Source organism: Temnothorax americanus, unplaced genomic scaffold (genome assembly GCF_048541705.1).
Source record: "Temnothorax americanus isolate GAGA-0224 unplaced genomic scaffold, ASM4854170v1 Scaffold6, whole genome shotgun sequence".
NCBI lineage: Eukaryota > Metazoa > Arthropoda > Insecta > Hymenoptera > Formicidae > Temnothorax > Temnothorax americanus.
The window spans coordinates 2,334,012-2,361,929 of record NW_027509751.1 but is presented as its reverse complement, the minus strand read 5'-3'; the positions used below and the strand labels follow the sequence as shown (position 1 = coordinate 2,361,929).

The 27,918-nt window shown below is 30.7% G+C and overlaps 2 protein-coding genes across 23 annotated transcripts in view; one reads left to right on the top strand and one right to left on the bottom strand.

The window, feature by feature from the left end:
* Positions 1 to 12,861, bottom strand: part of LOC143905117 (neuropeptide CCHamide-1 receptor-like) — a 60,803-nt gene extending 47,942 nt beyond the window's left edge. For 4 of the 9 annotated variants that reach the window (XM_077420290.1, XM_077420292.1, XM_077420291.1 and 1 more), the window contains exons 1-2: positions 12,665 to 12,861; positions 12,271 to 12,546 (exon numbers count right to left, since the gene is read on the bottom strand). The gene's annotated coding sequence lies outside the window, so the exon portion shown is untranslated. Of the gene's footprint in view, positions 1 to 12,270; positions 12,547 to 12,604 lie in introns of all 9 variants that reach the window. The other 5 variants (XM_077420288.1, XM_077420298.1, XM_077420295.1 and 2 more) reach the window with 4 other exon arrangements.
* The window catches only part of LOC143905115 (neuropeptide CCHamide-2 receptor), an 86,467-nt gene extending 59,062 nt beyond the window's left edge, over positions 1 to 27,405 (top strand). For 4 of the 14 annotated variants that reach the window (XM_077420282.1, XM_077420280.1, XM_077420275.1 and 1 more), the window contains 7 exons: positions 22,064 to 22,303; positions 22,770 to 22,918; positions 23,462 to 23,661; positions 24,082 to 24,263; positions 24,410 to 24,624; positions 25,215 to 25,466; positions 27,259 to 27,405. In XM_077420282.1, coding sequence (XP_077276408.1) covers positions 22,064 to 22,303; positions 22,770 to 22,918; positions 23,462 to 23,661; positions 24,082 to 24,263; positions 24,410 to 24,624; positions 25,215 to 25,466; positions 27,259 to 27,394 — 1,374 coding nt within the window. In that variant the 3' untranslated portion in view covers positions 27,395 to 27,405. Of the gene's footprint in view, positions 1 to 21,094; positions 21,133 to 21,302; positions 21,412 to 21,550; positions 21,778 to 21,984; positions 22,304 to 22,769; positions 22,919 to 23,461; positions 23,662 to 24,081; positions 24,264 to 24,409; positions 24,625 to 25,214; positions 25,467 to 25,561; positions 26,800 to 27,258 lie in introns of those variants that run through there. The other 10 variants (XM_077420281.1, XM_077420283.1, XM_077420277.1 and 7 more) reach the window with 8 other exon arrangements.
* Positions 27,406 to 27,918: the final 513 nt, after the last annotated feature.

The following is a 27,918-nucleotide window of genomic DNA, read 5'->3' as shown; positions in this document are numbered from 1 at the left end:
ATTTATACAAATTATATTATAATATAATATTTAAATTATTTAAACAAATGTGTGTGTAAGTAAAAGGATATTAGGAAAAGAATGTTTAATCGGGCAATAATAAAACTATTTAATGGGTAATTAATTAATTGCATGATATAAATGTATTTTAAGAAAGTAAAACGTTTTGCGTATTTATATGCGCGCGCGTATATTCTCGGAATCGAGGTTACGCGGTTTTTTATTGTTCGCAGTTAAGAGTTTGATCCGACTTTGTATTATGAAAATACCGTTGGATTTCTGCTCGCGCATCATTAGTTTTCTTTATAATTTCGATTGTAAAGCCTAGAAATAATTGTACGCAATTCCTTCAGAATAGAACGGAGTTCTCTAACATATAAGATGGTTTCTGATAATAGAAAATGAACTTATGTTAGTGAGCATATATTTATTTATACACATGTATACATCCTATGTACTTTATTTTCATTATATATATCATGCTACGAAGGCACTAACTTTTGATTTGTAGCTCTCGTTGCAGATTCAATCTTCGTTTGAGAATGTTTCTTACTAAAGTAGAGTTCAGTTTTCTTATTGAAATAATAGAGTTTTTCTTATTATATCTTTATTATAGTATCTCACATATTTTTACGCATTACGTAATATGTTGTATATCGTTTTGTTGCACAGTTTTTCTTCCTGTTACAAATATGTCGTACAAAGTAACAAATTTTAACTGTTAGAGAAATTTTAAAAACATGACACGGTAAATTTTAAATTGTTGTTTGAAGTGATGCTAATAATATTGCCTGATGTTTGCATATCTTGCTTTAAAACATTATGGAGAACGCAATTAGCTATTTCTTTTATATAGATGCGATTTGCATTTTTTTTAAACGCATTGCATTTATAACGCAACGAATGTCTGCGTATGTAAAATTATATTTTAAAATACGATTAAAATGCAACCACTACTTGCATGAGTACATAAACTACGCTGTAATTTGATAATGGAAATTTTTTCGTTGTGCATATGTTTAGCAACTCTTGCAAAATGTATACAAAGCTCCTTCACTAAAGCGCGAATAGTATGCAAATTGAATAATTTGAGAGATTCTCCAGTTGCCAAGTGACTAATGGATAATGGAAAAAGCAATTTAAAGACCACATATCATTGCATATCAAATTTTTATTCTTTATCAGAAGCGCATGGCATAATCAAGAAGAGGGAAAATGATTTAATTAAATGTAAAGAAAGTCTATTATAATATTTTTATATTTGCTATCTTCAATAATATAATAAAATACATACAAAAGTAATTTATACCATATTTACAACATTTTGTGTTTACAAATATGTGCTAAAAATATAATTCGTAAGAAATTATACCATATTGTATTGCGTTCTCTAGGGTGTGTAGCCTACTACACTACAATAGAAAGAGAAGTTATATCGTTGAAAATGGTCTCTTATACCGTTGCTCTGTAAGCAGTTCTCTATTACATTTCTCTTAACTGAGCGGCCTTATATGTCCCTACGCAATCTCTGTGCGCACAATCAATATAACACAACGTGTGAAAGCTGTTCTTTCATTTCTATCACAACTTTTAGAAATTCTATTTGTCATCTTTTGTTAATATTTTCTAAATTTCTTTCTCAATGTAATCTTTGCGCACACGTGGGGTTTTTGCATCGTGAGTAACATTTTTGATATACTATATAGAACATTTTATATATACAAATCTAAAGAGAGAACAAAACCTCTATCTATAATATATAAGATGTATATATGTATTTTATTTCTTTTTCATCAAAAAGTTTGACACATGACGACATATTGCAATTGGCTCGCGTATTGTTTGATTGCGAATACTAGATGAGCTTCATATATGTTACTGTTATTAAAAGCGACAATGCAGCATTGACAAACAATATGAAATAGCATCTCGTTACCATGTTGATCAGTGCGCTTTAAAGGCCTATCTACATAAGACGCAGAACGCAAGTCGCAAGACACACGCACAGTCTACATGTCAATCTAACAAAGAGGTTAGGTTGACATGTAGACTGTGTGTGTGCTTGCGACTCGCGTTCTGCGTCTTATGTAGATAGGCCTTAACAGAATTGCCATCGGCACGATACACTTCGATCGAAACCATTGGGGACGCAATGTCACCTTTGAGTCAATTGCACTTCATATCGCAGCAAACTGAATTAAAAAATTTGAAAACACACACACACACACACACATCGCGTCTATATTTTCTATTACAATACTTTACAAAGGAAATGAAAATATAAAGTAAAAGTACAGATTAAAGACATCGGGGATCGACTCCGAGTTTATATTAAGCAAAAATTTATATCAAATTGGTCACAGAATTCATATATATAAAAAAACTGGGATGTGTATTCACTGGAAATACCATTCTCAATTTATCTTTCCAGAAAAAAAGGAGAATACTGTTTGTGAAGTTACTGAAAGATTCTTCTTTAAATTCGTATCTTTTTCTTTCAAATATTATAATAATTACCGATGTGTGGATTTCTCGGCAGAGAATTGAATATCTATATACTCGATGCTTTGTTGCGCCTCTTATACATTTTATCCAATAAAATTTAATTATCTATTGAGCTCGAATATTTTTACGGTTTTCGTGCCATTGAAAGACGATACGCTCGTATCAATGACGTTCAGCCGGTTAACCACTGAGCTCAGTTTGGAATTGGTTCCTCGTCGATTCTGTCTTGATAGACATAAACCGTAATTCTAGCAAGAAAGTGGCTTGATATGTATTGAGTTACCATTGTTGTGCACAAATTAGAACAATAGCATTAAATCACAGTGTCCTGCAAACCTTTGACAAAGCGATGTGGGGTTCACCGATGCATATGTTTAACTCATTGTTTACAGTAAACATATAAACAGGTTGCTCTTGAATTAGACTGAGGTGATATCGCTGCCGGTCCGGTGCAATTTGCATTACAAATACAAAGATATGTTTATACATATACTATATTGTAAATAAATAATGCAGAGAATTAGAAATATGTTAGAGATTCCAATCCAATTAAGAGAATGATAATTATATAATTATTAAATGAGCGTATAATAAATGTGAAAATGTTGAAAATGCAAATTAAGAGACAAATAAACGAACGTATATTTATTAGTATTTAAATTTGTATCTTACATTTACATATACATTTCATATTTTCTTTCTGTGATGCAAAACGGTACATACTGTTCTTTGGTAATTTTTAACAATTTCTTTCAACGTTTTACAATTCTTTTATGATAATTGCGTCACATTGCTTTAATTTAATAATAAATCTTTGTGTTTTTCTCTTATCTCCTAATAACAGATACATTCTTTCTTCTTAATCATATATATTTGTGAAAAATCTATTCCTCATCTACATTGGCACGCATTATAGCTACACTTAAATTCGTAGTGTCAAATTATACTCAATTTGAGTCATTTTTAATCATTGCTATACGTCGTCACTACTCCTACTCAATATGTTAGTAATTTAACTAAAACAATACTAAAATAATGTTAATTTAACTAAACCAATGGAGTTAAAATAATCTTATTTTGTTTCAAACTAATAAATTTTGACGCACATGGTAGTTAAAAATAACAAAATAAATCTAACTCATGGTATTGGTTTAAATTTTATCCCCTAACCTTTAAAAGTGTGGGCTGTGTTCGGAAACTTTACTCGGGTGCACACCAGCGTCGTTCTATCTCTGTTCAATTTTGAGTAAATAACAAAGATAGAACGACGCGGTGTGCACCCGAGTAAAGTTTCTGAACGCAGCCTTGGTAAAGTCTTTTTCTTGATATAAGTTTTGCTAAACAAGCTATTTAACGAATAACAACAGAATACTCATCTTCAGACCCAAGTCTTTCAATATTATTTTTGCCTAACCGGACAAAAAGAAAAATAAACTTTATTGATCATGACCTCATTATCTCGGATGACTTGCCGTACATAACAAACATGATTAATAAGACTGCGTTCAGATATTGTCAGTATACTGAAAATCTGTATTGTACGTCACGTAAACTATTATAGATTTTCAGTACTGACAATGAATATCGGAACACAGTCTAAGTCAAATCAGTCATCTCATATGTAATTCAATATTTAAAACATTAGACTGAAAATATTAAACAAAAAAATTCCATCAGTTTGAACTCAACCACAGAGTTTGTAAAATAATATTAAGTATATTGTTAAAATAAAATCAATATAGACAGTAGACACATTGCTAATGTTTCGATTACAAGACAGATTTTTAATTAATCGAATATAATTAACTAATACTTCATTTTTCAGCGAACAATAGTTTCAGAGAACACAAAGAAGAAAAGCTTTTAAAAATATTACGTCTAACAAAAGCCGGAAGCGACAACAATATAGAGCGACTTTAAATTCTCTGTGATCTTTAAACTGTCGATGACACACAGCGATAAAAGATACAAAGATTGCATCGCTGTCTTTGATGTGATATAAACGAGTGAAAATATTTCTGTTTACCCGGAGGTGGGAAATAAATTTATATATTTTAAAATGAATACAATATGAGAGACATTGCACTGAATTAAATATTTATCATTATCAGTAGATATAGTATTCTTGTAATAAGCGGACTATTATAATTTACTTTTTATTATATTTTTGGCGATTTCTTTAATTAAAAAGAATCTATCTTAAATTTCTGTAAGCATGAAAGATAATTTAGCGATGCAGCTTTACATATCTACAGCAGCGATATAAATTTTAGTAGTTACTACATCACTAAATCACTTATTTATCCGACAATAATCTCGTAAATCTTTTGCGGATTAAATAAGTAACAGTTTGCATGTTCAGACGATCTGAAAAATAAACCCTTCACGGTTATAAACATTCCGCAGAAAGCTTTTATATTGTAGAATTATGCCATTTAATCTTATAAATAATTGATATATTTAAATATTAATCTGCATTTAATCAACTGCATGAAAAAATATCTAATGTATAATAGTGCGAGGTACGGTACGATTACCCATAAAATGTCTTATTTTATTTTAGCAGATTCAATGAGACGTGATTTATCGGTTTGACTTGGTTTACGTAGTTGTAGTTAAAAGAAAGTTCAACTAAAGTACAAAAAAGAGAAAAATAGAAAAGCTTCATGTATCCATAAGAAGCTTAAGGTAAGTTCTGGACGAATTACGTTGCTATTCTCAGAGTTAAAATTGATTCGTAGTTTGCAAGTAGTTGGCATGTAACTTATTGATAGACCGTAACTTATGTGACGGTGCTTTGGCTAATGAAAGCTCGGGTGCACATAATAAAAGCCATGAGAGGCGAAACTGAGAGGCGAAATTGGTGAACGATGTACGAATATGCCAAAGTTTCGTAAATAATTCAAAAGTTATATTAAACTCACGTCGGTGGCTGAAAGTACATTTCCGCGGCTTTTACTCTTTGAATAGCAACTTGTTCATTAGCAGAACACTTTTTTGAACATTTGCAATTCGGTATGGTATATATAAACAAATTATTTGTCCAATAAATGTCTATTTGGAAGTTTCCCCCTTCTAAAAATTGATTACAATTAAATTTTAATTGTATCCCTAGATTAAAATTGTAAGGTCAATGAACATATGAATATGCTAATTGGATCAAATATTCGGCGACAATTTGGCGATGTAGGGTAGAATAAAGGGGTAAAAGCTCTAGATGTTTACTTCAGCAGTGCACACTGTCGATATCAATGAAGATGATTCTCATTATGCTGTGTTGTTACAAATTAAATGAATGTGAAAACTACTGTATAACTTCAAAAAAATAAATATATTAATATAGCAAGATAAAAATTTATGCATATAAAATTTATGCATATAAAATTTATGCATATAGAAACAGTTGTGTTATAGTTAAAATAGTACAAATTATAATACATATATCGATTATGAGATGTAGAGATTGTTTATCATATAAAATTTTAAGAATTTTTGCAGATTAATTTATAATTTACATTACATTATGTGCAGGGTAACAGATTGCTAACATTTCTAACAATTGGTATTGAATTGCACGCTTGACATATATAATGTTTCTCCTAAGAGATGAGAAAATTTCATACGGAACTGATGTATGAGCGACCTACTGAAAAATAGACGCTTTCAAGGTTCCTTTGGAAGCATCGATTTTCAGTTAGAAACGTCAAGTAGCACTGCTGAGAACATTTTCTAAATGGTTATTAGATAAGATAAAGTCTCAAGAGACTTTGCAACTCTAGAAAAGTCAGACGATAAAAAACAACGATAAAAAACAATAATGATGGTCAATAATATTCGTGGTATTAGATTACAAAATATTACAAATAACGTTGAAATATAAGAATTAATTTTATTGCGATGATAATTGGTTATTTGATTTTTTAATTATATACACATTATTCTTTGCTTATCAAATATTTCATACTTTATTATAGGAAATATGTGGCTTCAATAAATATGGGAGATTAATTAGTAAAAATATTATTAATCTAAATAATATATCATGTCAAAACAAAGTTAATCCCAATTTCAACAATGAAAGCGACTCTCGAATGTAATTTGTCAATATGCAGCGTTATAGGTGAGAAATGCTTTGCCACGTTGTCGTCGTGAACAAACACGGATCAATATTTTTTTCAGATCTTTTGCTGAAACTTCTCGAAATTGTGTTAATTGTCGAAGGCGGTTTTCGTTAAGATAAAATGACCGTGACCGGATTACTTTTATCTTTTTATTTTTACAATTTGTCAATTAGTGTCTTTTAATTTTGAATGTCTGTCTGCGAAAAGATGCTAGCTTAATGTTAGCAAGTAACAGAGAGAAGCGTAAGAGAAAATTATAGGCAGTTGGATGCTGGTAACAGGATAAGGGGTAAATATGGCGACGATGCACGATAGCGGTTATCCGCATTTATATATCTTTGATCGAGGAACATCGGAAGTTTCTTAGGTTGTGCTATTTTCGCGAAACATTATGTTCCTCGAGAGATTACTTGCATCCCATATATTAACCTTCGCCTCTGCGAGCGATTAATATCCTTTTTCGAGCACGTACGTCAAACCATTCGTATAAGGCTAGAAATTTATATCTCAGGCGCTTGTAAAAAAAAACAGTTGAGTGTCGCGTTTAACGTAAAATTTTTCTGGAAATATGAAACAAGAGATGTGAAATTATAAACTGCAACAAGAGTATAAAATATATGAATAATGGCGAGTGTGCGATAAGATTTTTTATAATCTTTAATTTAACCATTTTTATACATTTTCTCTTTCCGAATAATATATATGTTCGACATTTATATTGTAATTTTACGCGTCCTTTACGCGTATCATCTCTGAACTCAATGATCTACAGAATTTGTGAAGAGATTCCTGTAATGGTATTTCTCATGTATAATCAATATATTGATCTCACGTTTCTATCGATTTTCTTCGGTTTTGAATATTCTATTATTGTATCTACTTGTTGTATCCACGTATTGTGTCCAGACTTAATATAGTCTCCAGCTTCTGATTTCTGAAGCTATTATATACACACAGCTTCAAAAACTATAGAATATATATATGTATATAGCGATTACATGTTTTGAGATTATTATATCGGAACATAAATTTCGAAACTATGTCAGCATTAATTTATCACTCCTTTTTGCGTGTAGTATCCTCAACTGATCTTTCAGCATTTTTCTCTGGAATCATTTACCTCATAGCACGACCATGAAATGCCATTAATGCTTGTCTAAGGGTTCTAAAGAATACGCGACAACGACATGAAAAAAGAACAGAAAAGAGATACTGTGAAGAATGCATCAAAGTCATTTTATCTTAGATAGATTTTGGAAGGATAAATTTGAAACAGCGTTTTCACATTCTCGTTTGCTTAGGTATCTACTCGCTTACTAATTTTTTTAAATTAGGTTACATTAACTATCTATTTGTCAGGCAACATTGTCTTATTATATTACGGACGTCAATTTTTTAATTAAAAAAAATTTAATAGATTATTAGATTGAACAGAGATGATTAGATTGTACAAAGTGCGTACATTATTTTTCACATTTAATATGTACTTACTATGTACTGTAATGATTTAATGTAATATGCATGGAGTATGCATGAGATATTAAAATATTCATTTCATTTTCTCTTGATGCTTCGTATCTCACTTTGACGCTCTTTGTAAAATTAAATCAAAAAGATGAATTAAATAGCATAAATTAAGTAAATTAAATAATTGTTACAAATAAATGATAATAAAATACTCGCGAAACTACTTGAAAACTTCCTTTCATTTTTAATTAACAAGAATCGCGCAGAGCGCGTTGTTATACATGAAAAATACGTTTGACAATGAGGTGAAATACAAATTAAAAATAAGCTTAAAACAATTTAAAAAGTCTTTATCTGTTTATCTTAAAAACCGAAATAAAAATAATTCTTTTACTTAAAAACACTTTTACTTGAAAAAAAAACAAGTAATAAAATTTTATTATAGATTATTATTTGTAATTTGCACGCAAAATTTGAAAATTTCTAATAACTTTGTTTTATTTATCAGGAAATTGAAGTCCCAGAGTATCAAATAGAATAAAATAGCTATGTAATCGTTAGAAAAACTGTGCTAGTATAAGTGTTATAAAAACTCTACGTATATTTTTTGTAATTATGAAAAGAAAACATTTAACCCCATTTCCAAACTTTTTTATTATTTTTAACTAAATTTGTTCTAAGTGTGTACATTGCATATGTTGAAAGTACATGTTATATAATTCCTGCATGCACAAAATTCGTCATTAAGTAATTTTGGAAAGTTACATTTTAAAAAACAATTATTAGTATTACAAAATAACTGAATGATGTGCAATATTTCTGTATTTTGTTCTATATTTAGAATAACTAATTTGAACAATCAAATCACTTTCAATCGTCCGCGAGCTATACTTACAGAGCTATTCTTGAACATTGAAAAAATACTGTCACACATTCTCAACCTATTAAAAAAATGCATATTTTATTACAGTATTCTTATTTGACTATTTTTATCTCTTGTTAAAAGTTGAAAACTTTTAAAGATAGTAAAACCGAATAAACAAGTAAATAAAAATATTTTAAAAGATAGAAATTATAAATAATTTTATGTTATTCGTGTGTGTTTCCTTTAACCCCTAAATATTCTTCAAAATGCATGAGAAGTATATCATATTTTGCTGAACAAACAGTTGTTTCAAAACGTGTCTGGCAAGAAAACATGCCTTTTAGAGAGAAAACTGCTTAATTCTCGTACTTGCTTTCCGAAAGAAAATCGTTCCGCGAGCAAGTTTCCGTTCGTCAAAACAACTTTATCAATTACTTCAAATATTTTCAAAGAACCTTCATATAAAAATCTAAGATGCGTTGAATCGTGTTTGAGTTTATGTTTAAATAACTAAACTCGCACTTTACAAGATATATCCTCCTTTGAAATATATCAAATGCCAGAATTAGCAGTAGCTTATCTGTGTTCTCGAGAGAAATTCAGAGTAAGAGGGCTTAATTGCCACGAAAACAGAGTAAGAGGGCTTATTGCCACAAGACAATAGTTCGACCGTTGCCTTAAACTTGGCGTCACACATATCGCTCGTAGCGATTAAACAAAATCCAGATAAAAGGATTCACGCGCAAAATACTACCCTTTTTACTACTCTCAGCTTTTATTGTCTGGCGTCATGGAGAAGATCCGTTATTAAAAACTCTACTAAATACTTCCAGCTGTTGACGATGCGAAAAAATGATTATTCAGATTATTACGAGAGTGTTTTCGTCTAAATGTAGAGGATTATATACAATGGCTGCAACATTGCTATATTTTACTACGTTCAAATTGCACAAGGTATTTGTACCTAATAAATATCAATGCGCTGTTATATAATATAGTGTGTGTCAGATGTGTGTACTCAAGAACGTGTATTTCATCCCATTCTCTTGAGTATATGTATTACTCGTATGTCGAGCGTGCCCTATGCACCATGTACAAAATTAATAGTCGACGATATATATTGAGTTGACATAACGACAACGTATGGGCGATGGATGTCTCACGACTCATACGACTGTTGTTCTATAATAAAGAAATGAACGTTGATTTTCTGTCAAGCGTTTTCATCAAAGCGACAACACGGTTGAACGCACGTAGCTTTTTCATTCGTTTCTCTTAATAATTCACTACCGTAGCTTTCCAGCGGTGCATTCGTTTCCAGCAATCCGCTCTGCTTTAGTCGTTGTTACTTTTAGACTTATTTGAAATAAATTGTGTTTTCATTTTGTTCACGCTTCTTGAAGCCACTTTATCTGTATCGCGTATTTTTTATCGCGCTCCAGCTTCTGGAAAATTAATCTGCCATAACCAAAATTAAGTAACATTATATGCAATTTGTAAACTGATCTATTTATCGATAATACTTTTTATCGAATTCAATAACCGTTTCTTTCGCTACATTTGAATATTTCTGCTTTAATGTCTATATCTTACGTATCTTCTTTGACGTTTTTATTGTTCTACTTTCTTGGTAAAATAATGATTTATAGGGAAAAGGAATTTTGAGGAAAACGAAGATGTGACAGTCATCACATTCTGCAAGTTGTTACAGGAAAAAGGCGAATGCTTCTGAAGCATTTGCTCGAATATTTACTTTATCCACGCTAAACATCAATCTTCTTTTTATGGCTTTATATAAGATCTTTTACTAAACTAGAAGTTTATTGTTCAACACAGTGAAGTCGAGTCTGACACATTGCAATAACAATATATAATAAAAAACCATTATTTTGACAAATGGATTTTTGTATCTTTTAAACAAATGATTTTTACGATTTATCGGATTTAAACATTAAAATCCGAACGTTTAAATCAGCATTTCGAGCGGCTTCCGAAAAATTGTGCATAATAGGAGGAATATTACGAAGTATAATTTAATATCTCTGTAAATCGCACAACCAATCGCGTGATAATCAATAAATGAAAGCTTATAATAGAATATGAAATTTGAGATTCTTTTCACATGGATTACTTCGACAAGTGTTCATATAGTTGCGGATTAATGGAACGTGACGTCATTGCACTTTTTGCGATAAACAGAATAAAATTGTAGCTAGAGATCGTGCAATATGTCGGTCATTCGGACACACTCGTGTTGTTCGTCTTTTAAAACAAATTACAATTTCCATCTCTACTAACTTTATATATTTCGAACGAGTTTTCTGCATTGCACGCAAGAAGCAATTCGAAAATATCATAATGAATAAAGAGCTGTCAGCAGCAGTGGCGGTAAGACCAATTCTCTGAGAAACGTTGTCTTTCCTCAAGTTTCCTCATGTTTAACGCTTGATATAAACAGCCAAAAATGTATACGAAAACAATCAAATACTATTCTTACAAATAATACATATATGTATATATGAATATTATACATATGTAAAATCCTGTTACCATAACCAGTATGTTTACAATTGATAAATTAAAATAAACTACTTGTTGTTAATTGTTATTTCTTAATCGATATTTTTATTACCAAGTTTAAGTAATAGAATTAATTAAAAATATTATTTATATACTCGAAAAAAAATAGTCAAATTCGATTATTGTATATTAAATGATATTTTAGAAGTGAAGTCTTTGTGTTATATGAACATACGTCATATATACTCTCGTCATCACATATTAAAAGTCATAAAATGTAATGAAAAATAGGTCATAGGTTACTGAGATTTTGTGTGGGTTATTAAACGGATATTACACCGAATATTTCGAAATTTCGAGATTGACGTTAGCTCCCGGTCATTCTTTTGACTTTTACCGTTATCACGCATCACAATCTCTGTTACAACCAAAAATAGGTTTTCAAATGTTATCAGTTTATATCTAGCATGAATAATAAGATTAAATTCTAAACGTGAAAGCATTCATTGCAATTCATCAATGCCAATGTCAGCTTTATTGATTACGATTCGATAACAATTAAGTAATCCTAATTTTTTAGAATCTCAGTCCTGGAGAAATAGTGCGGAATAAATAATAAATAATCGCGGATATACGGGATGAATGCAAAACCCAATCTTTTAGCTTTTTTTATACGTGTCAGAACCAGAGAAGCGTGCGCGTTGATTTTATCAATAGCATATACACATTTCATCGGCAATTGAACCGAATCTAATATCCAAAAAGCTACGTCGTCAATATATTGTCACATACCTTTGCTTCGACATTTATCCACGTTTCAATGGCGTCATCATTTTTGAACTCTCTACCAACTCACATATCTCACGTATTCCCGAGCCCGTTGTCCGCCGAAACTCGCTCCTTTGTTCACCGAGTGCGATCATAGGACTAGGTCATGCGGATTTCCATGTCATTTCAACTCCTTAAGGCACGCGGAATGAAATTGCAAGTTGTACGTTGTACCTTTTGAGTTGCAGTTTCGCATAGAGCTATGCGAAATTCCTCGCTAACACACGTCGAAAAAGTAGCCTGCATAGAAAGAAGAAACTTAATATATGTCATATACGTGCTAAAAGCGATACATTACAATTCTCAAAGGCATCCTTTCGTCTCTATACATATTCACAGCACATAAATTGATGCATACAATGACAAATAGTAAGTTAGCTCGGTAGTATACTCCAGTACTGTCATAATGCTCATTCTGGATTCGTCTATTGCGTCTTGGTGAAAAACGGCGTGACAAAGATGTTAGCCGCTGAGAACTGTTATATATTATAGTTGTGTAGCAATTTACTGTGCGCTACTCGGAAAGGTCATACGCTTTACGTCAAAGTCTTGATCTTCGAGGCGTGATTATTTGAACTAGATACGCTCGAAACTTCGTAGTTCATAATCGTTACGTAAATAGTAACTATCGGTTTAATTACTTTGTCGACCACTTGGAATCGTTAAATGATAGTTTTATTATAATCTATAACTTATGAACGATTTATTAATATAAAGTCGACAGGTAACAATTAAACTCACAAAAAATTGTAATAAATAAAACGACATTAAATTTTATCTTTTTATCAAGTTGAAAGATCTTTGAAGGTACTGAGATTCCCTTGAAAAAGATATACTATCGTAAGATATTAAAGTTTGATTGATTAACTAGTTTTATACTCTCTTAAACGGATACTATCGATCACCGTGCACTTGGTTGAATAGAAAGTAAGTAAGAGGCAGCCGATACAGGCAAAGTTAATGACAAGTTAATGACCCTTCTAATCCAGATTACGATACAGCAAAATTAATTACGAGTGAATAATATTGATTGAAACGTCATGGAATAACGAAGATTGAAATTACTATACAAGTGTCGCCAAATATACGTAATGCAATTAGCTCAATTGCATTTATTTTCATAAAAAAAACTGTGTGAGTAAGTGGTTAACTTATAAAAGGATCAAGAAACATCTCGACATCTCGAGATCTTTCTGTAGAGGCAACATTCATGATAAATCCGCAAGAGCTTTATACTGCTACAAATGGCGTCATGCTTCGTGAAAAAAAATTTTGCACGAAATTTCACGAGAAAGAATGAAAGATTGAGCTTTTGTATATTATATAACTAAAGTTGCATACAAATATAAATTTTGTAGTACACACACAATACGCTTGCATTTTTTTAATAGGGAAATTCAAAGTCTATTTGAAAATACGGTTTAAAGTGTAAAGTACGGTACTTATAAACTATATAAAAGTATACAGAACGTGCATTTTTTAAAATATAATTAAAATAATGACTACTTTAAAGTTACAGCTATACTGCTGTGCGATATAAAAAAGTAAACTCAAGAATGCATTTCACAATTGCACACTGTAACATTGATATAAACAATTTAAATGAAAACTGCGAAATCAAGTAATTAGTCATTTCTCAGTTTAAATGAGTAAAAAATATAAAAATGAGTAAAGAATAGAAATAGAATATATGTATATATAGAAGGGTAAAAACCACAATGGTGTATGTCAAATTTTTAAAAATATTTGACTTACACCACTGTGGTTTTTACCCCTTCATATGTAGCAGATATAATAAAAAATTAATAAAAATCTGCGTAATTTATTTAAAAAAAACTACAAAAAGCGTACATTTTATTTCGAAATTTATGTTATTTTTGCAAACATTTCAGAATAATTATTAATTTTAAAATAAAATTTTAAAGTGATTCCTTTCGAAACAGATGTAATCGTTATTTAATGTGAATAAAGCAGAGATTGTGTATACGTTACAATAAATACGATGAAAAATTGTATATAATAGATATATTTATCCGGGTGTAAAAATTTTGTAACGTACGTCGCATAAAGATATAGTCGACAAAACATAAATTATTATTTACTTATATCACTTATTATACATATATAATATTTTATTATATATGTGTATGTATAATATTACGTTATTTTTTAGCTTAAAATTTACTCTATTTTATTAGTTTATAGATCGAATAATTGTAGTTCTTTATGCAACTGATTAGTTATTAAAATTATCTATAATATATTCTAGAGATTTCTTTCTACTTTTTTTGAAAGTTGATCTATAATTTTAAAGGGGATATGTACAATTGCACAACTTGTATAAAATCTTGTTAATTGTAAACCTCGATAATTTTGTCATTTTCTAATATTGATAGCAAATTGCAAGCACTGATTGCGTCATGAAAGTAACCAAACAATTCGATTTTAACGTGGCCTATATTGTCATGATCGATTTCTGATTTGCCCCACTATCATACCTATCTCCATATGTGGATAAATGAGATATTTCCTTTGAAAATGGCACAAATAAAATATTGAATTCTTTTCTAAACTGGATATGTGCGGCAGACATTTTGTTTATATTTGGATTTGACTTAAATTTATCATCATTCAATATTTACTGATGTTCAAATATATCTCGAATTTACGTCAGCTTTACAAACTCGTTGACTGCAAAAATAGTTTTATTAAAACAGATAAATATATATATACATCTTCATATCGTTTTGTTTCCAGAATAATTCACTTTAATAAATTCTTTATACCCTTTATAGATGTGTGCTTTAAAGGTTACATGTTAATAAACTATGACATGAACTTTGTGGCATAAATTCACAGATATTTTATGCGTATATCAAGTTTCAATGTCGACATTTATAGTTTCATACGCGTTTTAGATTCTTCCGCAGCACGTGATAACAGTGCTATCGATGTAACGCGAATTCGGATGGCACGTCGGAATTTACGTTAAACTTTGTAAACGAAACACATTCCTCCCGGGGCAAAATCGATGAGAATTGCGTTTGATTCGACGAAATTACCGTGGAAATTGAAGTTGTCGAGAATACCTGTGCCAAGAATATTGCGCGCTGTGGAAGAGAAGTGAATTAATTTCGAAAAGCGACAAATCGTTAAATCGTGCCGTCCTCGCAATTTTACGTTTATCCTCAACTAAACGAAAATACTTCGTTATTATACGTTCGACTTCACTTACTCAAAGAGATATACAACTTCAAAGCTGTCAGAAGAGCAATGAAGAATATCTTTAATGTGTTGAAGAAAAATATAATTAATTGATTAAAATTACTTCTTATATGTTATATTGTATGGGTGTGTGCGTGTAACTCTTTATTAATTAAAGTAATTTAACAGATTCAGCTAACGATTAAAATAATATAATTTAAACGAGCAATTTAATATAATAAATACCAAATATATTTAACACACTTGTAATTAAATTTCTAACGAGTTTATTTATAATAATTATTCTGAGATCGTATTTACAATTATTTTATGGCAAAAAAAACCGTAATTGAAGAACTTAATAGCAGATAAGTTTCTTATAAAAATTTCATGACAGATTAACATTGATTTTACACAATAACATATTTTTATTATTAGATGTGTTTATTCCTGTATATACAATTCTTTTAGTGCAAAAATATATTTACACAAGCAGAAGATAGATAATAAAATATGTTAGTTATGTGGATGTGTTTCTTCAAAGTTCGATTTCCCTTTTATATTTGCATGAATTGAGCAAGGTCGGACAGAGATAAACGTGAAATTCCCTCTTTGGGAAGTCTTCCGTCAATCGGAAAAGTTATGTCATTCTGTCGAAGTCGAATAAAATTTCTCATTAGGTTTCAAGTAGCTGCCTACAATGATGTTAAAACTTTCGACGACGATTAAATAAAGTACAGGTGCAATGAGAAAAAAGAAAGATACACTATAGAGCAGATATACTTATGAAGAATATGAATATTGTATATATTATATATTGGATTTTTTACAATTGCTATATAATTACTAAAATCTGTATGCCTTTATCTACTTAGGGCCAGTTTCACCAACGTCGATTAACTGTGACTTTTGATTAAACTCTTCGTCTCTTTCTAACTGTCCCCCTTAGAAACAGTTAATCGACTTTGGTGAAACTCGCCCTTATAGTAGGTACGGCTCATGTATGTTAGTTCAATCTCTTTTGCTACGTTTAATTAGCATATACATTATCTATTGGCACTGTCAATTGACACAAACGTAATTAAACGGACCTAGAAAGAGCTGTAATCCACTTTAACAACTGCTGAACCGTTTATGTGGAGGCGCAATATCGACTAATGTGAAATTGCAATTGTTTTGTAATTCTGGTGGAAAGATGCGGCTTTACGAAGGGTTTACACTTACAATTTGATTTGATTCACGGATAAATATTATAAACAATCATTTATATATTACACTGCTTGATTGGTACAGTATTCACAATTATCTTTATAAACAAAACCTACGTGAGAATGATAAACTAGAAATATGCGACATAAAATAAAGCTTGTATGTAAAATTGTTAATAAAACAAACTAATGTAAAAATAAAATAAATTATAAATGGAGGGGTAAAAACCACAGTGGTGTAAGTTAAATTTTTGAAAATATTTTCTCGTGTGCATAGATGCAATTTATATATTGTACAGATTGTGCAATTGCATCTATGCACACAAGAAAATATTTTTAAAAATTTGACTTACACCACTGTGGTTTTTACTCTTCCAAATATTAATAAAATAATAAAATATTAATAAGAAGTTCTTTTGAATAGAAGTGCAATATATAGTAGTATACTCTAAAATATATACATAAAAATGACAATTTTAACAATAATTAAAATAAGATAATCTATTCTTATTGTTTAGAATTAATTGTTAATTATTTAATTGTTTTGCATAATTTAGTTAATAAGTAATAACATTATTTACTATTGATATAGCTCTTATAATTGTGCTTATATCTTTTATAAAATTATCCTATAAGAAACCTTATATAATATCCAAACCTGCCTAAAGTTTACTGTACTTACGACGAAGTAAAAAAAAAAAAAGAGACAGATGGTTGCAAAGCTTTCGCCTGTAAACAAACTGGGAAAAGTCCAACAACGTAGCGTAATGCATTATTCTAATTAATTAATGTTTGCAAGACGACGTCAATCAAAGTGAGGTGTAAATATTTCCGCACGATAAAAGCAGTAACCGAAGATTATGTCAACGGAAGCTGCGCTGTATATAGAATGCACTTTTTTAGAGATCTCCATTTGACGCATTTATCTCTTTAGGAGAGAGAATAAACTAATTATATATATATGTATATATATATATATATATATATATATATATATCTAAAATCATTTTTCTAATTATAAAGACGAGTGTGGAAATCCTGCAATTGACAGTGTACAGGTTGACGTACTGCGTGTTACCACGTAAGTGCAAACCGCAATCATGTGCACGTTCAACGCAGTTGCTGCTAGAATTAATAAACACGAAATAGCTCACGCTATAATTCTACTATATTTATCGCGTAACCGTAACGCATCGGTGAATGTGTTGAAATCAAATTTGCCACGGACTTTAGTCTCGAAACAGTAATTTAAACAAACTAGCAAAATTTGATTTTCGCGTTCCATTACGCCATTAATTACTTCTGGCAGAGAACAATATCTTGTTCAATCAATATATCGTGCCGGTGAAATATATTGCACGCTATATATGAATTGCATGCATGTTAAATATTACATTTTGCATACTTTTTTGAAATATGAATTTTGCATAGCACTGATCTACTGTCGTCACAATTCCAATCAGCAATCGCAACTAATATATATATATATATATATATATATATATATATATATATATAAAACAAAAGTCCTGACTAACTGGCTGACTCATCAACACCCAGCCCAAACCCTTAAACTTAGAAACATGAAATTCAGGGAGTATATTCCATGACGTATGCACCACTAGTAAGGGGAATTTAACCCCCAACGGATGAAAAGGGGTAAAATGTGTTTTTAACACGGATTCCTCGACGGGCAACGCCGGACAGAAGCTAGTTTCTATAATAAAGCTATTTAATTATGTAATTAATTTACTTTGTTGCACGCAATAATAATAGAATGTATAGCTTTGCACGTAATCTTCAATTTGAATATAAAAGCTAACTGATGTCAAATTATAATCAAAATATTTAAAATATATTATTTATAGCTATATATATTTTATTGTTAGCTATACATTTGTATAATTATAACGTATGTTATCATAACATGGTGTAATTTGTTGAAAAATAATTTTAACAGATAAATATCAATAAAAATTTTATTTTAAAAATTGTTTACAGAAATATAATTTTGTAAAATTATACAATACATATGCATTTTTCTAATTAAAAAATTATGTTCATTAATCTTCAAATATACTAAAAATTTAGAAAAATTTTAAAGCGTTAAATCTGATGCAGTTTTAATATTAAATTTTCCGGATTTTAAACATCAGAGTTCTCTCTCTTTGCTTCTGACTAAAGTGATGTTTGACGTTTTCCAGCATGCGTTTTGATAGAGTTTCCTATTCATAATCATACGTGTGTTAAGCGTTAAAGTTTCGGCACAAAGAAGAGGAAGTTATAAAATTGATCGTAAGTCTTATTATCGGCAGATGCTTTCATGCAATTTGCCTGCCAGATATATGTATAAGCGAACTGAATATTTCTCGCTGAGCTCCAACCGGATTAAACAGAATTTAAGTAGTTCATAAATAATAAAAGTATATGTTCAACTGTTTAATAATTACGCGGTTTTCATCGAGAATGGAAGTTTATTAATAGCCGCATATATATGGGGATTGATCGGGGGGAATCTTCTTCTAAAAGTAAATTAGCTTGGGTCTTGCGACGCGAAGAATTCAGTGGAAAAAATGAATAAAAGATGAGGAGACAAATACGTCGTACGTATATAGTTGTCTTATTCTTTGGCCTAAATTTAAAAGTCCGAAGTTTAAACTTCATTGGTTAAACAATATGCTAATGGAACACGTTTTCTAGATATTTTTAAACAATGTATTTTTAAACACCTCTTGAATCAGAATTTTCTTTTTTTTTATTGAGCCCCGGTCTCTCCTATACCTGCAACGCCGATTTTAATGATTTAACTTTGATCTTGTCATCGCGTATAAAGTTTACTTTTAGAACTATCGAAACTTTCGAAAATACATATAACTTAGTCGATATATCGCAAATTTATATAATACGAGCTTAAAGGAATTTCATCTGCGAAGTGAGGTAAAAAAATATAACGACATCGTGAAAGCTAGTTTCACAAAAAATTAAGAGAGACATTTTAATAATACGTACAATCAATTATGATGTAAAAAATATTTTTTTTAATGGCAAAGGTCAATCGCTGAGGATGAGAATATTTTTATTAACAGCGTATCTCGTTTAAATAAGACACGAATATATACATGCATGCACATATTTTGGTGTACTCTGATACGATCGTTATTATATTACTACATCAGGATTAATGATCTCACATTTATCGTCATTATAGTAGATAGACGCAAATTAATATTTTATTATTGCATTCTTCAACAGTACTTTGAGTACTTAAATTTTGTTAGTTATTATTTAATCATAGTTACTTAAACAAAAAGAAGAGAAGAGTTATTTTTTTTAAGATTCCTGAACAACTAAACAATATAAATCTAAAAATAAAAGTTTGTTTTATATTTATTCCACTAGAATCGTTTCACTTTTTAATGCTATCTAATTTATATTTCACGTGTGTTCGACAGTATTACGTTAGAAAATACAAATAATTTGGAATGATATGATAGTTCAACAGCCTTTATTATCAACGAGATGTTATTACAATTTCCGAAATATTTTTCTCTCTGTATCTCGAGCGTTAGTCAATTTATTTAGAGAATAAGTCATTCACACTCGTAAAAATCAAAGTTGCGTTTCATTACACTTCATCCGATCGTGAGTTTGAGTGCCTATTGAAGCATTATTAATATATCCGATAATATACAACACATTTTAAGTTTTAAAAGATTAATTACATTTTTACATATTGATGTAAACATGATTTTTAATGCATATTAAAAGCTATTAAAATGTATACAAGGTTATATTATTATGCTACACACACAAATACATAAACATACATTCAAGGAATTTTCTTCGAAAAGAGAATAAATAATATACTTGTATCTATGTATATTTTTATTAACTAACTTGATCAGTGATGTGAATTTATATTTATATGTATGTATGCATATATGTTAATATATATACTAACAAGATCGATACCTACAATTAGAAATGTGTAAGCGCGCTACTAAAATATGTACTAAATAATCATCGAATTATTCTACCATAAATCAGTCGAAATTTTCCATTTAAATTGATTCGCAAATGTCGCACTTTAAAACTTTAGTACTTTGAAATTCGAGGTGGAATAATTTTGAATGTTCTATACTATGCACACACTGACGCTAAGGTGTAGAGTGTAGAGAATCAAATAACCCCCCCCCCCGTGTTACTACCACTTAAAGATGTCTTGTCTTAAAGATGTAACTATTTGTAACAAACTTATATAATAATGAAAGGGAACGTGTCGCGCGGAGATGGCAACAGAAGCGAATTAAATTTTAATTTACATCAACTTTAGATTAAAAGACCGCCATTGATCGGAAATAAATTTTTCTTTTCAGTTGATTATACTCGATGTACAATAAGATCAATATTTTCTGTAAGTATTCTTCATTCTTGTAATGTAATACATTACAGGCTCATTTCATATTATTTACGTGAAAATTTATAATCGGGAAGAGATGCGATTCACGGATTGTGAATGTCGTCGTATTGTATAAATTCGTAACTCCTATAATTAAAATATACGGTTTTTATATTCTATTACAGATTTACGCAATATAATCTAATGCGGACGTAAATCTTTAATCGATATTCTATCATTCTATCTACGATAACCATATGCGATTACATCTGGGATAAAAAACATCACGACAAGGTATAAATTGCAACAAAAAATGCATTTGTCGTATTTTTAGAAAAAAAGACTGCATGCAGCCGATAAGAGATTGTAAAACATATATCGTGTTCATCATTGTCGGTTCAATCTAGATGTATTTTATTACGTTGTATTTCAGATTGATTGTATTGTTTCGTGCAATCTAAATTTTCCGTTGCCATTTATAGTGCGGAGAGAGAGAGAGAGAGAGAGAGAGAGAGAGAGAGAGAGAGAGAGAGAGAGAGAGAGAGAGAGAGAGAAAGAGAGAAGATAAGCTATACCTATATTTATATAAAACGCTATTGATAGCGTCTCGTGTTTTAATTCATACAAATATTTTTTTAAGATTAATTGCAGGAAAGAAAGGCAAGTCACGTAGATGAAATGGTGCATTAATTTTTCTTATCAATATTTTATGTTTGCATGTAACGTAATGTGATTATATCTCCTAATCCAATACGCAGTATTTTAAAATCGTTTCTTATAATTGTTCTGTTTTCTTTTTACTTGAATGCGATATATGATTTAAACGCAATATTGCTCCTTTTTTTGTTATTTTTTGTTATTTTGCAGTCGCGCTCCGATTTCTTTTTTTTATATCAAGAGCATCTCAGCAATGTCAGAAGCAACAAGAATATTTTCTTCGTTACAGATGGTGATACCAGGTAACGTTTTTAATATAAATGCAAGCTCCATAATGGAGTACGAATATGATGATTACGTACCATATTCTCAAAGAGCTGAAACTTACATCGTACCCGCAATATTTTCGTTGATTCTGATCGTGGGCGTAACAGGAAACGGTATTTTGGTTCTCATTTTGCTATGTCATACCAGTATGAGAAATGTACCAAACACGTACGTGCTGTCTTTAGCTCTGGGCGATCTGCTGGTGAGCACACAGCTTTGCGCTTGCGCTTCCTTTGTTCTCGAAATTCTCTCCGGTTCAAGAAGAGCAAAAATTGTTTGAAATAAATAATTCATTATCTTAAATATAAGAGAATTGTATAAAAGAATAATAAAAATATATATTTCTTTTGAAAATAAAAGCAAGACATACCTTTTCCGAGGAATAAATTTTTCTAGAAAAAATATTAGCAATTAAAAAAATATATATATTTATTATATAATATATTTTAATATTTAATATATTTAATAGAATTATATATAGCTGTTATATGTTCAAAAGTTTCTGTCCTCAAATAATCTTTACTCACAAAAAAGAAAATATATTATGTCTTCTCAGTATATTTATGATCATCCTGCCCTTTCTGGATAATTTATCATATCTTTTATGATAAATTATTTGATGGCAAAATATCATCTGAACCAAATTTAGGGATAATTCATTGTTACAGGTGATTGTGACTAGCGTACCTTTCACATCGATTCTTTACACGATCGAATCATGGCCATGGGGCTTAACTATCTGCAAACTATCTGAATGTGCTAAAGATATTTCGATTGGCGTGTCAGTATTTACTTTAGCTGCTTTGTCGGCCGAAAGGTAAATACCTAAATTAAGAGCCTTATCGTGTCGTGCAAATTAACTCAAGAAATTAAACAAAATTTTACTTAGCTGGATGGCACTACGAATATCCGTAGCTTAATTTAGTTCTTAGTCAAGAGAAGATTAAACTGCAACTTTGCTCATAATATGTCCAAGTGTAAAGTCTGCTCCTGAAGCTAATTAACGGTATGCCGTGTCTCATTTCGATGGACGTGCAGCATTACTGTTGGACATTGATGCAGATACCGTTGAATATTCTACCGTTAATGATCGACCATAAATTTTTAATAAAGTTAAATATGTTTCATGAAAATAATTTCAATTACCTTCACGACATTCTTTTTTAATATTAAAATTTCATCTACGTTAAATGAAAGTTTAATTTACGTAAAATCGATAAGGCACGACGATCAAAGATATGCAAATTATTATACATATATTAATTATTTTGTTTGTGTCTTGAGTAATTTATCATTGAAGTGAACGAGTTTCTGCCGCTTATGATATAATCCATTGCCGCATCTTTTCACGTTCTCATAGATATTGCGCCATCGTGAACCCTATTCGTCGCCACATGGCGGGTTTAAGCGCAAAACCACTTACCATTTTAACGGCATCCCTTATTTGGGTCTTAGCGATTGTCTTGGCTATGCCCGCCGCGCTCTTCTCCTACGTATCATCTATACCATTAAGTGGAAACCACAGCATTTTAATCTGCAACCCTTTCCCCGAAGAATTTGGTAAGCCATAACGCAATTCTTTTGGACATAATTCCGAATGTCACGAAACCATTATTAGAAATATGTATATGCATATGTAAATTGTAAAATTTATAATGAAACTTTGAACGATCTATATGATAATGTCATTTTATCTGCTAGAAAAAAAATATCAAACTTTTTCAGATACAAATTATTAATGGCAAAACATTAGTTAATAGCTTTCACATTTTTGTCATTTTTGATGTTGAATACAGCTCCCTCTATAGATTTGGAGCCTTTATCTGATATTCTGAGCCAACATATCATTGCATATACATATACATAATACTTTATCTTAATTCATTGAACGATGTTAAAACTGAGAAAATATAAATTTTGTAACACTAAGTGCATGGTTACGCAAAGACAGACACCGCGTTATGTGCTTTTATATTACAGGGGACGCCTATGAAAAGGGGATGGTACTGTTTAAATTTTTGACATATTACGTGATACCGTTATGCGTGATAGCTGGTTTTTATTTAGGTATGGCGTGGCATCTAGCATTATCAACTAAAAACATCCCAGGCGAACTTCCCAGCGGTAATCTTCACGTTGAACAAATAAAGGCGCGCAGAAGGGTATGTACATGAAAATATAATTCATAAAAATTCAAAATGTTAAACTCATGCTTCGTATATATACCATTAAACAGTTTTTATAATTCAACTGCCCCTTATTGGATGCTATTGTACTGATGATTTCGCTTATTCCTGCAATTTAACAGGTCGGCAAAATGGTAGTGTGTTTCATAATCGTTTTCGTGATTTGTTTTCTACCGTATCACATATTTATGCTGTGGTTCCACTTTTGTCCCACGGCCCGTGACGACTATGATGATTATTGGCATGTCTTCAGGATAATTGGTTTCTGCCTCAGTTTCAGCAATAGCTGCATCAATCCTATAGCTCTCTACTTAATTAGCCGCACGTTTCGTCGACGGTAAGTATATGTTGCAGATGTTTTTGCACAATGTTTTTTGACTTATAAATCACAAATATCAGTAAATGTTAATTATAATTACAATTACATTATTAAAAAATCAGCTTCTTTCAAATTTGATATAACAATTGAAAACGTTGAGGAACAAAGTCGCGTAGTATTACGCAAAACTTATTTTACTACATAAAACTTACCATTTTCAATTCTGAAGTAATCTCATTAACTAAACTTATTATGTTAATAGAAGAACATTAAATTTTCGTCATTGTAATGTTTCGTAAAAACTTGTCAAAATACCAATTCTTAGCGAACTTTTCAGCAGGAAGATTGTATACATATATATTTTTCATCTTTTTCTCTAGCAAGAAATAACTCTTTTCTGCATATAAAATATATGTAGTATTACCCTTCTTTATTTATATTAACACATGAAAGTGTCATATTTAAATAAAGAATATATATATTATTTATATATATGTGTATATATATATATTAGAAAAATAAACACACTGTCGAGAAATATATTTTATTTTTTAATATATTGTGGTAATGTGTTTTTAATCTACTCCACTTCTATTTTTCTGCCATAGGTTTAATAATTATTTATGCTTCTGCCTACCGAGTGGCTCCGCTATCTGCGGTAGAAATCGAATGGAAAGTAGTACAATTCGCAAACACGGTGCTTTTTCACAAAGAAGTCGGCGCATGTTTTACGAGACCAGTTTCGGTTCCACCTTCCGAAGACGTACTCAAGAATTTAATTCAACCGGGGTATTTGAAAGGGCCAGCATATTAGACACGACTAACAGTAGACCCACCGTCGGCGATCGAGAGTTGCTCTCGTAAGTCATTTGATATAGATATACATATACATAATATATAATATTACTATAAAATACATATAATAACAAACCGCGGATATCAATGTAAATTGCAGTGCAAGTACCATAGTCGATGGACAAAAGCTTCATTAGGATGGTTGCATCTATCGTAATACTTAATGCTACAAGTTTCTCATTACGAGGATAAAAAGAAATACAATGACAGGTCTCAGAGATTTTTATTTAAATCAATATTTCCATAATAACCATATTTCAAAGATTATAGGCGACCGCTTCTAATCTCTTTACTTACAAAAATATTGGTTTGAGAATACATGTATGTTGCAATTTTTCACTTTACACTGTACACTGCACATCTTTGAACGTTCTTCTTCAAATAATATTTGCGAACTCAAACTGCAATTCTTTTTGTCGAAAGAGTTCTGCCAAGCAATTAGTATACTTTTTATAGCGTCAAACTTTTCTTTAAAGATTGGTGATGTGATCAAATAGAATACAGGAAGGTAATAACTTGTCAAGACTGTAACACGCGTTTGAAAATAATTTCTTATTTTTGCAAAATAAAATCTTTTTTTACTTTGGCCAAATTTATAAAAAATAATAATAAAGAACCAATAATACTCATCTTTTTATACGTGTTCCTGTTTTTGAATGATTGCAGAAATATATTAGCATGTATGAATTTATTCTTTTTCATAAAAAACATAATGTGTGTAAAGCAGTATTGTAGATATACCTATGTATGTGCATATTTCTTGCTCAATCTGCAATTTATCAGGGTTGATAGCTTTATATGTTTTTCTTATTTAATAGAATCACAAAATTTTTTTTATCTTTCTGTGAAATTGAGAGATTAAAAATTAGTCTCGCAGAATCATTACTTTTTAATACCTTAGACATCACAGACGCGCGCTTTGCGCGCGCTATTTAGCTTTAATATTACACACAACTGTCAAAATATGCTATGACAGCCGCTCACAAAGTTAACGCAGCAACAGAATCAATAAGCATCGCGGAAAGAAGCCAACAAAGCAATTCGAGACTTTCGAGAAGACTTCGAGAAATGCGAGTATCGATTTAACATGCCTTTTTTTTTAGAAAGAATAAATAAATAAATTATTATTTAATAAATTCAATAAAATCGTATGAGCAATGAGAATACTTTCATTTATTACGCGATAAATGAGTGAGCCATAGAAAAGTGATTAAACAAAGTACAATGAGATACGATCCGATAGTTATTCGTTTTATTATCTTTTTTGTGGCGGTAATTGGCTCGCCGAGTTAAATTAGATCTCGCTGCAGACATTATACGAGAAGAAAAGCATGAAAACAGCGTGAAAAACACACGGAACAGATGACATGAAACAAAACTCATTTTAAATCTTGATAGCTCAATTAAACTGTACGTGTATAAGTAGCCAGAATTAGTTATATATTTATATATGTATATAAATATAAATATAAATATTTTCTAAGTACACTCATTAAATAAAAATATTTTCTTCTCGAAAGTTTGTAGTATAATATATTGATGGGACTACATGAGAGAGAGAGAGATGCGAATCGACGCTGTGAACTTATAGAACAGTAAAATTTTGTACTGTAACAAGCTTTTTATTGTCGTTCTGCTTATATTTAAATTAGATTTATGATGCGCATCACTTAGTTGGTAATACATAAATATTTTGCAAAATAATCTAAGTAACAAGAACATTCATCAGCGTCTAAAATGGTTATATACATTGTATATTATATAAGATATTTCAAAACTGATCCATTATATTTTCAGATATATAAATATTTCGCTTAGAAGTATCATACATTTTGCAAAAGGACCCAATTGCAGGATATTTTGTACGTTTTTCACATATTTTCTTTTCATGTGGCTAAACTGTATACCAATAAAGATGACTCGCTATATATAATTTAATGTAACAACATAAAACAAATTATGTTTCTTTTTTTGCGTGAAAAAATTTTATGAGAACGTGCACATGCAAAGATCATTCGGTCATTCCCAAGTCGAATAAGAATAATCGATGCGAGACTCCTCGGCACGGCGCGTGTAACGTACCCACTCGCACGTGCCACTCGTCGTCCATTCCCTTTAACGTGGCACGCGCAGGGTAGAGAGAGAGGAGAAAGGGGGTGTCTTGCATCTGCCGTTCGTTCGGACCTTTATACGACGGTTGAACAGCCGGATTTTGAAGGGGGCTGGGTGATAAACAGACTCCCTCGCGTGACCCCCCCCCTTCTTCGACAACGGTCGTGAAAATAAGGGGGTTGGTAGTACGAGAGGATCGAAGTTAGTCAACGGTCGTGTCTATTGACAGTCCACCGTAGCGCGCAGCGTATAACTAATAACGGGGGTACCGTTTTCTCGTGACAAAAAGGACGCGAAAAAAAGGTGTTTCTTTTTTTTTTACGAAAAAGAGTTTACTGGAAAAAC